This window comes from Otolemur garnettii, unplaced genomic scaffold (assembly GCF_000181295.1).
Source record: "Otolemur garnettii isolate 467f Iridium unplaced genomic scaffold, OtoGar3 scaffold00004, whole genome shotgun sequence".
Lineage (NCBI taxonomy): Eukaryota > Metazoa > Chordata > Mammalia > Primates > Galagidae > Otolemur > Otolemur garnettii.
Genome location: NW_003852399.1, coordinates 26,462,839 through 26,476,677, shown reverse-complemented (window position 1 = coordinate 26,476,677; position 13,839 = coordinate 26,462,839). Strand labels below are relative to the sequence as shown.

At 40.9% G+C, this 13,839-nt stretch overlaps 1 protein-coding gene across 1 annotated transcript in view; it reads left to right on the top strand.

Moving 5' to 3' along the window:
* SPAG1 (sperm associated antigen 1) overlaps positions 1 to 13,839 on the top strand; it is a 61,170-nt gene that overhangs the window by 36,792 nt on the left and 10,539 nt on the right. Inside the window, exons 11-14 of the mRNA XM_012809503.1 lie at positions 7 to 94; positions 483 to 582; positions 6,990 to 7,142; positions 11,242 to 11,408. Coding sequence (XP_012664957.1) covers positions 7 to 94; positions 483 to 582; positions 6,990 to 7,142; positions 11,242 to 11,408 — 508 coding nt within the window. The remainder of the gene's footprint in view (positions 1 to 6; positions 95 to 482; positions 583 to 6,989; positions 7,143 to 11,241; positions 11,409 to 13,839) is intronic.

Here is a 13,839-nt window from a genome sequence, read left to right as displayed (position 1 = left end):
CTGAAGAGCCAGGGCAACGAGCTGTTCAAAAGCGGGCAGTTCGCCGAGGCGGCCGGCAAGTACTCGGCGGCCATCGCGCAGCTGGAGCCCGCAGGTAGGTGAGCCGCGCCCCGCGACGTCCCCAGGCCCCGTGAGCTGCGGCGGGTCTCCGTACCGGGGGGCGGGGGGCAGAGAGGGGCAGGCCGTCTCCCGGGTGACAGCAGTGCCTCCGTGCATTCCTTCCTGGTGACTGAGGGCGCAGGGCGTCTTGACCTCGCGAATAATACCTTGGAATGCGGGGCATGTACCGGGCCGGGCGCGTTTGCATCAGTCCCCGACCGGCTTCCCCCTGTGGCCATTGCGGGGACAGACAGCTCCCCGGAGCTCTGCATGATCTGCAGTCTGCAGGACTGCAGTGCCACCGGAGACCGCGGTCTTGCAATTCTGGTGAACTGCGGGCTTGCTAATGGATTTTAACTGTATTTAATTAAATGTGATTTTAGGAAGTGAAAGTGCTGATGATCTAAGTATCTTATATTCAAATAGAGCAGCATGTTACCTAAAAGAAGGAAACTGCAGTGGCTGCATTCAAGATTGTAACAGGTAAACTGCACGTTTTCAGGTTTGTCAAAGGACTGTTCTAATGCCATTGTGATGAATGCAATATTCAGTATCCTAAATTTTCTGCATTTCTTAAGATAGTTTTATATGTTAATTAATTCATGAAAATAATAAATTTGTCTCTCTCACACATATGAAGACAGTCTCAGAAGATTGTGCAAGCTTTTTCATTTCCACTGCTAACCACCCTAATTCATATTCCTTTCATATCACTCCCAGACTCCAGAGAAGACTGATCACTCGTACCAATCCACTGTGGCATCAGGATAATGTTTCCTGAAGCATTATTTTGCTCAGATTTTTTTCAGACAGGCCTTTAATAGCTCAGTACTGTCTTCCAGATAATTGTGAACTTCTGTGTCACTAGGTTGTCCCCCACCCTCAACAAGTCTCTGCTCCCATTTGTTCCACTTCCTTACACTCACCTTGTTCTCTGAGCCTTTATCCCCAGTGTCAGTAATGTCCCCTGCACGTCTTGGTTTCTGAAATCCCTGCTCAGCTGCCCCTCCTCTCTGCTTCCTGAGCGCCCCAGCCTTCCTGCTTATCTCAGGTCTTTAATACCTGCACCAACAGTTGGTCACATCTGTAGGTCCTGTGTTATCCACTGCAGTGGATTTAAACTCCTTGAGGTCAGCAACCATGTATTTGTTTTCTTTTCTCTTTCTTAATTGACATATAATAATTGAACATGTTTATGGGATGCGTAATGGTGTTTTGACATATGTAATATTTAGTGACTACATCAGGGTAATTAGCACATCTATTATCTCAGATATTTACCATTTATTTGTGTTGGGAACATTCAGTATCTGTCTTTCAGATATTTGAAACTATATATTGTTAACTATAGAAACCATGTCCTATACCACTTTCTATTCCTGGAAGCACAGTAGTCACCCATGATACTCAATAAATTACCTGCCCGAATGGATAAATATATTTGTATAAATAAAACATAGTTTTATTTTACCATAAGTAATAAGCCTGCTTCAGAAGCCCTTTGTCAAGAAGCTACTGTTAGTCCATCTAAGAAATTAGAAGTTGTGTCCTGGTTTGACTGACACAATCCAGGTTTACTCCTCTTGTCTCATATAATTATGAACATTATCCCCTAGTTTGGATAGTATATTATATGGACATTGTTTATAAGGTGAGCAGTTTATTATTTTTTTTATTGGCAGTATCAAGCTTTATTGATCTGCATAAAGCTTGCTAGTATGTGTGCCTACAGTTTAGGTCTTGAAGGCCTTGAAGTATTTGGATCTCTTTGCCAGTTTTACATATTCAGATTTAAAATAAATATTGATTTTCTCTTTGGCCTGACTTTAGATCCTGTTCATGGTTATGCTGGCTCACACTAGCTAATTGTTAACATTTTCTGGATTCCGGTTGATGTCAAGTTGATAGCTTAAAATCTGCCATAGTAGGATACCTTTTAATACCTGTAAACTAGCAAATACCACAAATCTGGGCTTTTTTCTTTTATTTTCCCAGAGAATTCTTATACACATTTACCACTGCTCATAACAAACTGAGCAGGCCATGTGAATTGTTGGATTCTAGGCCTGTGGTAATTTGCAGCCAATACCCTTTTGGCCGAGTGTCCGTTTCTAGTGCTTACCTTCAGACTTGTCTGAGGCCTTCCTACAGAGTGGAGTTAAAACTTGGGAACCCTACAGGTAGGGCTGCTGCAAAACAGTAGATTCACTTTGTCCTTATGTGAGAGGAGGCAGATATTTCCTGGCTAAAATTGGGAGGAAGTCAAGGATAAGACTCCAGCCATGGTATCCCGGGAGGCCAAAATGGGGGCTTGTCCTGGGGAAGAACAGGAGATACCCTGTCAGTGAGGGAGGTGGGTGTCAATTTGGGTAGCTTGTCCCTAGATAAGAGCTGTGTTTTAGGCCAAGGAATCTGGCTCTGCAGGTCAGTGCTGACCTCCATAGAGATTGACCTACTTAGATGTTTTCTTTGATAGCTGGCCTGTGAGTCCAGACAGAGCATGGAGATAATGCCCAGTAGAGGGTGGTTTTACTCTAAAGCAGTGATTCTCAAACTTATTTTAAAGCCAGAGAAGCCATACTGTGCTTTTGTGTACCTGTTAAAATCCGGATGTATTTACATCTGTATGAACTAGGAATAATGTATTACCAGAGAATACTACTGTGCTTTCTCTTTCATCTCACAAAGGTTGCATACATGTTAAAGAAGCCTTATTTTTTAGTTGTTCAGTTAACTTTGCTGTTTGGAAAGTTTCTTTTTTTTTGGCAGTTTTTGACCGGGGCTGGATTTGAACCTGCCACCTCCAGTATATGAGGGCTGGCACCCTACTCCTATGAGCCACAGGTGCCGCCCTCTTTGGAAAGTTTCATGAGTGAGCTCTTGTTACTAAACAAGTAGTATCAATAGTTAAAGGTTAAAAAAGAAAAACTCTGGTGGTCCCTGTAGCTGAAAGGAGTAGGGTGCTGGCCCCATATGCCGGAGGTGGTGGGTTCAAACCCAGCCCCCACCAAAAACTGCAAAAAAAAAAAAAAGAAGAAGAAAGAAAAACTCATGGAGGCAAGATTCAAAATAAATGAAAGGGGTGAAGAAACTTTATTTTACCTATATGAGGGGGTTTTTTTGCTTTTTTTTTTTTTAGACAGAGCCTCAAGCTGTCCCCCTGGGTAGAGTGCTGTGGCATCACAGCTCACAGCAACCTCCAACTCCTGGGCTCAAGTGAGTCACCTGCCTCAGCCTCCCAAGTAGCTGGGACCACAGGCGCCTGCCACAACGCCCGGCTTTTTTTATTTTATTTTATTTTTTATTGCAGCCGTCATTGTTGTTTTGGCGGGCCCAGGCTGGATTCGAACCCGCCACCTTAGGTGTATGTGGCTGGCACCTTAGCCACTTGAACCACAGGTGCCGAGCCTTTTTTTGCATTTTGGAGGAAAACTACCATCTGATTTTAAATATCTAACCAGCCTCTGAAGACTGTTGATGTTTCCCAGGGTGTGTTTGGAGAGTGGCCCTTAGGTGATTAGGGGACTTTTGAGGCAATTGGGGAGGGGGTGCTAGGCCCTTCCACTGTCCTCACCATAGTATCTGCATAGCTCTCTTTAGGCCTATCAGTGAAACATGAGCAAAAGTGTGAAAATCATTATTCTGGAAATTATTTTTTATTCTTATAGTTGTTTACCAGCTAGCAAAAACCTTTAGTTTTCCCATCTGTCAGAAAAATCCTTGGGTGACTTTCCATTGAGGACATTTTGACAGACAAAATACAAATATGAATGTTACCCTAGTAATTCTTTTTTTTTTTTTTGCAGTTTTTGGCCGAGGCTGGGTTTGAAACCACCACCTCAGGTATATGGGGCTGGCGCTCTACTCCTTGAGCCACAGGCACCGCCTGTAATTCTTTTTTTTTTTTGCTTATTTTTGCTACTTTCTGACAGACACTTGAAATTAGAAAATTCTTTAGGGTCTTACCTGCTTTAACTTGAATAGACAGCATCTTTTGTAAGCTTTAGTTTAAAAGTTCTGTTTGTTTTTATGGATGGGTTATTTATTCCTTGATGGAATTTCTATTCAAAAGCTCATATGCATTTTCAGGACTGTGGTTAAAGAAAGAAAAAGAAAACCTTGCATTTACTAGGGTAGAAAGTGCTAAAAATTAAATGCATCATCTCAGTAGTTTTAGATCCCAAGCTTGGCTTGGGGCCATCTTGATTGCATAGTTGGTACCTTAGGTATTAGGAGTCCCCGGTGAGGTGAAGGGAGGAATGTGGTTGCCAGAGGGACACATTTATGATCTCTGCAATGGAGTTAATGTCCCCTAAGCATTAAATTAAGCTAGACTTAAGGCAGTGGTACAGGGGACTAAGCCCAAAGATCTATTTGGGGATAGCATTTGAATATGTTTACTTGATCTTAAGTTTATTTTTTAAATAACTTTTATTAATAACAACAGTAACACCTATTATAGAAAACTTTCAAGAATCAGCATAGCACAAAGAATATAATTTCAATCACTTATAGTCCTAACACTGAGGCAGAGCAAAATTATTTAAATATAAAAAGGACAGTTATTTTTCAGAGAAATGAAGCTAATTAGGGTTAACAGCATTTTTATTCTTGATTTTAGCAAAAGGCTGAGAAGTGATGGGTTTAATAGCATTTTAAACTTTTATGGTACAGAGTCCAGAAGGGCTCCTGTGAGTACGGTTGAGCATCTATATGATGTGGAGAATTGTGGGAGAGTCTGCGTGGCAGATGACTCTGAGTTCCTTCATTTGTGATGTTTTGGTGTGTTTGTGGTAGGAAAGAAGGTAGGCTCTGAGGGTTCATGGCCTGGGTGTTGATCCGGGACTGGGAATGGTGCTCAGGACAGATGACACACTTGCCTTTGTGACAATCACATTCAAGAGAACCGACATTGAGGGTGTATCGCCCCCAGTGTCTCTCAGTTTCCTCACCTGTGTAATGAATATATATTACCCTTATAGGTGTGCTGCAAGATTAGGTGAGAAAGCCTACGGTGACTAGCACGTAGCAGACTTGCTCTATTAGTGCTTCCTCCTTACCACATACTTGTAGATAGGAATAGACAGATATCCAGGACTATTGGGAAAAACCAAACCAAGCAAAGCACCTCTCACTCCCACTTTCCCTGAGTCAAATTAAATATTTGATAAACATATCATGAGTTAACAAAAATAACAAACCTGTATTCTCCAATGTAGACAGTTTAGGGCAAATATCAGTTAGTAGATTATGTAGGCAGTAGTTTCTTCATAGAATTCTGCATGGAAGACTTCTTTACAGCCTCAGGTGATTTTATTAAAACCAACATCACTATAGTTTTCCATCGTAAATACACATGGTTCCCAACTTAATGTTTTTTTGACTTTACGATGGTGTAAAAGTGATACACAACCCTGGGTTTCAGTCTTTAAGCTCTGGTGGTTCTTTGACCAAAGACTCTATGTAGGATACCTTTTTGACATATATTATTCTTCCATTTATGATGGCTTTATCAGGAGATAACCACATTGTAAGTTGAAGAGCATCTGTACAGTTTTTTTTTCAGAATATAAAAAAGTATATTAAATACTGAAGTTGCTTTAAACATTACGTCAAACAAAACCAAAGAACATGACCTTGCAATACCTCTTTGATGATATTGGAAACATTTTATAGATTAAAAAGCACAAGATGAAATTGATGACTTATAAGAAAGCATTGTAGGTTTAGTTCCTTGATTGCCTTCTGGTCTGTTTTTGAACCCTTTTGCAGCAAGTAATTCCTAATGAACTCTAGTAATTTTTAGAGTGCTGATTTTCAAAATTTAATGCAAGTTTTTGTGGTTCTATACTAAGGTGCCTTACTAAATGCATATGTGCAAATAAGAATTTTTTTTTTTTTTTTGAGACAGGATCTTGCTTTGTTGCCTGAGCTGGAGTTCAGTGACATTAACATAGCTCACTACAGCCTCCAACTCCTGGGCTAAACTATCCTCCTACCTCAGCTTCCTGAGTAGCTAGAAGTATAGGCACATACCACCATGCCCAGCTAATTTTTTTTATTTTTTGTAGAGACAAGGTCTCATTATTGCACAAGCTGATCTCAAACTCCTGGGTTCAAGCAATCATTCCACTACGGCCTCCCAAAGTGCTAGGATTACAGGTGTGAGCCTCTACTGCCTGCCAAAGAAAAAAAATTTTTTTGAGACAGAGTCTCATTCTCCCTTGGTAGAATGTGGTGGCTTCATAGCTCACAGCAATCTCAGACTCTTGGGCTCAAGTGACTCTCTTGCCTCAGCCTCCCAAGTAGCTGGGACTACAGGTGCCCCACCACAATGCCTGGCTATTTTTTAGAGACAGGGTCTTGCTCTTGCTCAGGCTGGTCTCGAATCTGTAAGCGCAGGCAATCCACCTGCCTCAGCCTCCCAGAGTGCTAGGATTACAGGCGTGAGCCACCATGCCTGGTCCCCCCAATTTTTTTGTAATCTGTCAATAATAAGAATGTGTTACAGCCTTGCTCTGTGCCTGGTGCCCTGCTGGGCTCTTTCAGGACACTGAATAGGCTGAGGCATGTTGCCAGGGAGCTCACACCTCAGTGGGGAAGATTAAATGCCAGGGTGCTTTGATACCAGTTTAAAAGAGAGTGGCCACAACTTGATAACTCTGCTGCTCCAGGTTTGCCTCTCTGGTATTTTGCCAGGTGCCCAAAATGAAATATCAGATATATATATATAGAGAGAGAGAGAGAGAGATAAATAGATATATATATATAGAGAGAGAGAGAGAGAGAGAGATATTTGTGAGTCCAGTACTGCAGTGTGTAGTCAGTTAAGTATCAATTAAAGAGTAGTTTTCAAAACAAATAATATGTAATATTTTTGTCTTCTTTAGGGCTCTGGAACTTCATCCATTCTCAATGAAACCTCTTTTGCGACGAGCAATGGCCTATGAGACTTTGGAGCAGTATGGGAAAGCTTACGTGGATTATAAAACAGTGTTGCTGATAGACTGTGGAGTCCAGCTAGCAAATGACAGTATTAACAGGTAATCGATCTAATCTGCGGGCAGCTACCTAAAGTCTGGCTGTCTTATAATAAAATTAGATTTTTTCTTTTCCCTCTCTCAAGAACATGTCAGAGTGTAGATGTGTTCACAGCTATTGACTTTACATGAATGAATGCCTTCTTTCATTCCATTAAACCAAATGGTTCTTTCTCTCTAACTTCATTTCTAACTAACCCTTAATACATTTAGAGTTGTCCTCTGGCGCCTTTACATTTGTTTCCTGGTTCATTTATTACTGTTAAGTGAATATTCTTCTCTTAGTAACACGAGTTAGAGCGCATGCGTGCTGCTTAAGTATCTGTGGTGATAGGAAGGTTTTCATTATGGATGAAATCAGTATGAACTGATTCTTAAGTCAGTATGAACTGTAGGACAATTGCAGAGTGTAGTGAAAACTGCCATGTTGAATCTCCCCGCCCCACAGGGTTTGCAGATGTTCATTGGCACCACAGCTGTCAGTGGAAACATCTGTGTTGTTTCTCCTCAGGAGAACGGACGTCTTCATGCTATGTCTTCATGCTATGTCTAGCATCTTCATGCTAGATATTTGTGTTATATGCCCTTGTAAATAGACACTCATCTAGGATGAGTATTAATTTATAATTTGGATCTAATTTATTTTATGACATATTTACCCCTTGAGTCAGAATGGGAAGGTAAGAATTTCCAGACTTCATAAGTTGACTTCAGATGAAGTTTGAAAAGGAGTTGTATGGCATAGCTATTATATACGTATAATGTATTCTGATCCCCTTGCCCAGATTATAACTTCTGCAGTGTTTATGTGTCACACTGTCCCCATGCCGGTCTGGTGTACCATGTATCTCTCTGTTGGGTGTTCCTTAAGGTCAGAAATTGTGTTTTACCTGTCTTTGTCGCTGCAGTGCCTCACACAGCAGACATCCTCAATAAAAGGGTGTTGGATGAGTGCATTCTCCACGAGAGAAAGCACAGTTCAGTCCTCTGCTTTGGGGCTTGGCTTTTAATTTGCCCTATCCCCTGCCTGGTAGTTTTGAAAGTGGGGTTGGAGAAAATAGGATCTTCTTGTAAGGGTAGATGTTCTCTCAAGACACAAAGTTGAAAAATGTGAAGTATCTGGCAGAGAGGAGAGGACCGATGAAAGGGTATTTTAGGAAGTGTAATTAATAGTGGGCTGAGTGGTTTAAAGGGAGAATTGTGTCTGAGAGGCCATGGTGACTCACGTATCTCAACATTTTGCATTATACTTTTTTTAAAAATTGAGAGTGGCACCTGTGGCTCAGTGAGTAGGGCGCCAGCCCCATATGCCAAGGGTGGGGGGGGGGTCCAAAGTCCAGCTAGAGTCCCAGCTACTCAGGAGGCTGAGGCAAGAGAATTGCCTAAGCCCAAGAGCTGGAGGTTGCTGTGAGCTATGATGCTATAGCACTCTACCGAGGGTGATAAAGTAAGACTCTGTCTCTTAAAAAAAAAAATTGAGGTGGGTTTCACATAAAACTAAGCTACTTTATTTTTATTTATTTATTTATTTTTGAGACAGAGCCTCAAGCTATCCCCCTGGGTAGAATGCCGTGGCATCACAGCTCACAGCAACCTCCAACTCCTGGACTCAAGCGAGTCTCCTGCCTCAGCCTCCCAAGTAGCTGGGACCACAGGCGCCTGCCACAACGCCTGGCTGTTTTTTGGTTGCAGCTGTCATTGTTGTTTTTTTGGTGGGCCTGGGCTGGATATGAACCTGCCACCTTAGGTGTATGTGGCTGGCTCCTTAGCCGCTTGAGCCACAGGCGCCGAGCCAATTAAACTACTTTAAAGTGCGTAATACCATGGCATTAGTACTCACAATGCTGGGCAATCATTACTTTCTCGTTTCAAAACATTTCCAGCACCCCAAAAGGAAACCCTATACCTATTAAGTACTCACTCTTCATTCTCTCTTCCCCTGGCCCCAGGCAACCATTAGGCTGCTTGCTGTCTCTGTGGTTTATCTGTTCTGGATATTTCACATAAATAGAATTGTACAATATGCGACCTGTTTTGTCTGGCTTCTTTCAGTTACCTAAATGCTTTCAAGGTTCATCCAGGGTAGCATGTGTCAGTACTTATTTCTTTTTGGCTGAATAATAGTCCATTGTATGTATGTATATGTCACACCTTGTTTATCTATTCATTAGTTGACGGACATGTGGGTTGTTTCCACCTGTTGGCTATGGCGAGTGGTGCTGCTATGAATAGTTGTATACTGGTTTGTGTTTGAGTCCGTTTTCGTTTCTTCTGGGTGAAAACTTAGGAGTGGAATTGCTGGGTCCTGTGGTAATAATAATTCTGTGTTTAACTTTTTAAGGATTCTAGTGTTATACTTTTGTGTGTACTCAGAAACCTATTTTATACCAATTGACTTTTAAGACTCAGTTTTTAATTGAATGGTTCTTGTTGCTATTTTGTCGATAAGGAGGCTCTATCTGGTTTTGCCATAAATAGTTTTAAACAAAATACCCATTTAAAAAAATTTCACTATTCTTTTTTGTAAATCCCATATGTATGCTTTCCGTCTATCCCAGTTCATTATGGAAAATTAATTTTTTTTTAATTTAAACATCTGTGCTTATTTTGTTTCTGTCTTCCATTAACCATATTCCTCTCTTCCTCTCCAGGAATCTTACATGTTAAATTTCTCTGCACATGCTTATTTACTCCCTGGCAACACATCATCTCTTTTCAGCTGCTTCTTCCTTCCTCTCTGCTGGTAATACAAGTTTTGCTTGAGAATTCTTTTTACTAAAGCTGCTTTTTCTTCTGCAAATGTGGGTGGTTACACATTAATTTTACAACAATTTATTTTTAACACTAAAACTTGAGTTATCATAACCAAAGATGACTATTGAAATTTCAGTTTAAGGAACAGTAGGGAGAGCATGTGTATTATATTTATCTACATGTAAATATAAACAATTTTTATACAAAAAGCATATGAGACTACGGAATTAACTAACTTCAGTGTGTTCTACTAATTACCAGTAAACCTTCTCAGTCTTGGGAAGTACCTTTTAAAACCAGATTCATCCAAAGAATTAATTCGGTTTTGTTTTTAAATCTAAGTATGATATTTTGTATATTTAAAATAACAAGAACGTGATCATTGAGGATGTTAATCTGAATTTCATGGTGGCCATTAGTAAATGTCATTAATACAAAGACCCTTGTAGACTCTAGTCCAATGTCCTATTTTTTTCCATCTTTATTCTTATGAAAAGAATATAAGTGGATAATTTGGGGGGTAAAAAAATAATACAAGGTAAGAAATAGTATTTTAACCACATATAAATATCTTAAGAAAATGCAATATTCCAGGACATCAGTTTTAGCAGCCAGTATTAAACAGCAATTTTTTTTGAGACAGAGTCTTAAGCTGTTGCCCTGGGTAGAGTGCTGTGACGTCACAGCTCACAGCAACTTCAAACTCTTGGGCTTAAGTGATTTACTTGCATCAGCCTCCAAAGTACCTGGGACTACAGGTGCCCGCCACAATACCCTGCTATTTTTCTTTGTGGCAGTTGTCATTGTTGTTATAGCTGGCCCAGGCCAAGTTCGAACCTGCCAGCCTGGATGTATGTGGCTGGCACCCTAACCACTGAGCTCCAGATGCCACCTGAACACCTGTTTTTAACCACTTTCGTGTATAGTTTAGGCACAGAAATCCCAAAGTTCTTTTGATTATCCTCAAGAGTAATACATCATCAATTTAGTAATTATATTAAATATTTTAGGGGTTATTTCTTCTAAGCCTCCAAAATTTCAGTTTTATATTTCACTTTCTCAAAAATTAAAATTTTTTTGTATATGCATTAAACATTTTTAACAAATTAACAATGTCTTAATTTTTCTTTTGTCTAAAAATATTCTCAGTTACATCATTGATGGCAGCTTTTAAAAGTGCTTTTGAAAACACTGAGATTATGTGGACAGAAAATAGCTCAAGATTGTGTGTTTCTACAAGGAAGTACACATATGCATAGCATTTGTAAATCTTACTCTTGATCTGAGCTTCAGTAATACAGAAATCAAATTGCATGATCAATATGGAAAACTTATTTTTTTTCTTTAGAATAACAAGAATTTTAATGGAGCTGGATGGACCAAACTGGCGGGAGAAGCTGTCACCCATTCCTGCTGTGCCCACTTCTGCGCCACTGGGAGCTTGGTGTCCTGCAGCAGAGACAGCCTCAAACCAAGAAAGAGATTCCAGCAGCCATCACCAGCTGGGCCTCACAGGTGGGGGAAGCTTCACTGCTTCTCTGGAGGTGATCTTGAGCTGTGCATATATTTGTATGGTAAAGCAGAGATGTAACAGAGTGAACTCTGGCATGAGACCTGGGTTTAAGTTGAGTCCCTGTTCTCCCTCATTTTAACTACTTGGTCTTAAGAAGTTGTTTCACACCTCCCCTGTCCTAGTGTATGTGAAAACAGGGAAATATGAATAACTGTCTCATGAGGTTGTTCTCGGAAGAAATGAAGATACATAGATAAAACACTTAGCACATGTGCTGACTATAAACCTCTGCTAACAGCCTACTAAAGATTAAGTTAACATTATTTAGTTAACATTATTTTTGTTTGAGACAGAGTCTCACTTTGTCATCCCCCAGTAGAGTGCCATGGCATCATAGCTCATAGCAGCCTCAAACTCTTGGGCTTAAGTGATTCTCTTGCCTCAGCCTCCCAAGTAGCTGGGACTACAGCATCCACCACAATGCTGGCTACTTTCAGAGATGGGGTCTCGCTCTGGCTGAGGCTGGTCTTGAACCCATGAGCTGAGGTGATCTTCCCATCTCAGCTTCCCAGAGTGCTAGGATCAATGCACTCCTGGCCAATGTAACTATTTCTAATAAGAAAAAGAATTAAGGCTTAGCGCCTGTAGCACAGTGGTTACGGTGCTAGCCACATACACCAAGACTGGCAGGTTCAAACCCGCCCAGGCCTGCTGAAAACAATGACAACTGCAATAACAATAAAAGCCAGGCATTGTGGCAGGTGCCTATAGTCCCAGCTACTTTGGAGGCTGAGGCAAGAGAATCTCTTGATCCTAGGAGTTTGAGGTTGCTCTGAGCTGTGATAACATGTGTACCGAGGGCGACATAGTGAGACTCTGTCTTAAAAAAAAAAAAAAGAAGAAGAAGAAAGAAAAAGAAGTAAGTGGCATATAGTTTTATAGTAGACCATGCGTGTAATGATGCTAAAGGAATAAGATTGATGTGTTTAAAATAATAAAACAAAATAAACCACCCACAACATAAAGTGGCGTACTCCCAGGGGCGTACTCTGAAAGTGACTGTAGTGATATTGAACAGTGAAGTATGTAGCACTTTTTCTAGAATAATTGTCAGGTCTCTTATTGTCAGCTCTTTCTGAATTTTTCTGTCCATATTTGCTTACTAATTATTAGTGAGAATGGATACCAAAGGTTTAAAGACATTGCAGTATAAAAGCTTGAGGAAAAGTTTTCAGCACATGGGGGACACATACTCTGTAATATTCTATTTTAGGGTTTATGTACCAGGATTCAAGGGAAGTATCATTTGTCCTCATTATGTGAGATGTTTTGAAACATGAAACAGAAACATTCTGTGATTGGAAATAAAAGATGAAAAAAAGGCCAGGCATATGGCTCATTCCTGTAATCCTAGCATTCTGGGAGGCCAAGGCGTGTGGATTACTTGAGCTTAGGAGTTGGAGACCTGCCTGAGCCAAGAGCAGGTGTCTGTCTCTAAAAGTAGTTATGGGCCTCAAGCAGCTAGAGTGCCAGCCACATGCGCTAGAGCTGGCGGGTTTGAATCCAGCCCGGGCCTGCCAAACAACAATGACAACTACAACCAAAAAAAAAAAAAAAATAGCTGGGCCAACCTGTAGTCCCAGCTGCCTGGGAGGCTGAGGCAAGAGAATTGCTTAAGCCCAGGAATTGGAGGTTGCTGTGAGGTGTAATGCCATGACACACTACCCAGAGCAACAGCTTGAGGCTCTGTCTCAAAAAAAAACTAGTTGTGGTGGGTGCCTGTATTCCCAGCTACTCAGGAGGCTGATGCAAGAGGATTGCTCAAGCCCAAGAGTTTGAGGTTGCTCTGAGCTATGACACAACAGCACTCTACCCAGGGTACAGAGTGAGACTGTGTCTCAAAAAAAATTTTTTTTAGATTTATGGATATTTTATTATCAGTTTCTCTAAAGGATAAAGTTGTTACATAGGTTTAAAATTTTAAGTTTTAATAAATTTAAATTCTAAAATATTTGGTTTCAAATAATAGAAAATCTGTTTCCTTAAACTCCAAGGGACAGTATTGATTCATCTAAGTTAAGGGGCACAGACAGGCTCTGAGATCAGGCACAGCTCCTCAGGTCTCAAGCTGTAGCGAGAAATAGAATTTTTTTTTTTTTTTTGAGACAGAGCCTCAAGCTATCACCCTGGGTGAGTGCTATGGCATCACAGCTCACAGCAACCTCCAACTCCTGGGCTCAAGCGAGTCTCCTGCCTCCGCCTACCTAGTATCTGAGATTATGCACAGCTCCTCAGGTCTCGAGCTTTAGGCCCTGACTCAATTTTTTTTTTTTTTTGGAGACAGAGCCTTAAGCTATCACCCTGGGTGAGGTGCTATGGCATCACAGCTCACAGCAACCTCCAACTCCTGGGCTCAAGGGAGTCTTCTGCCTC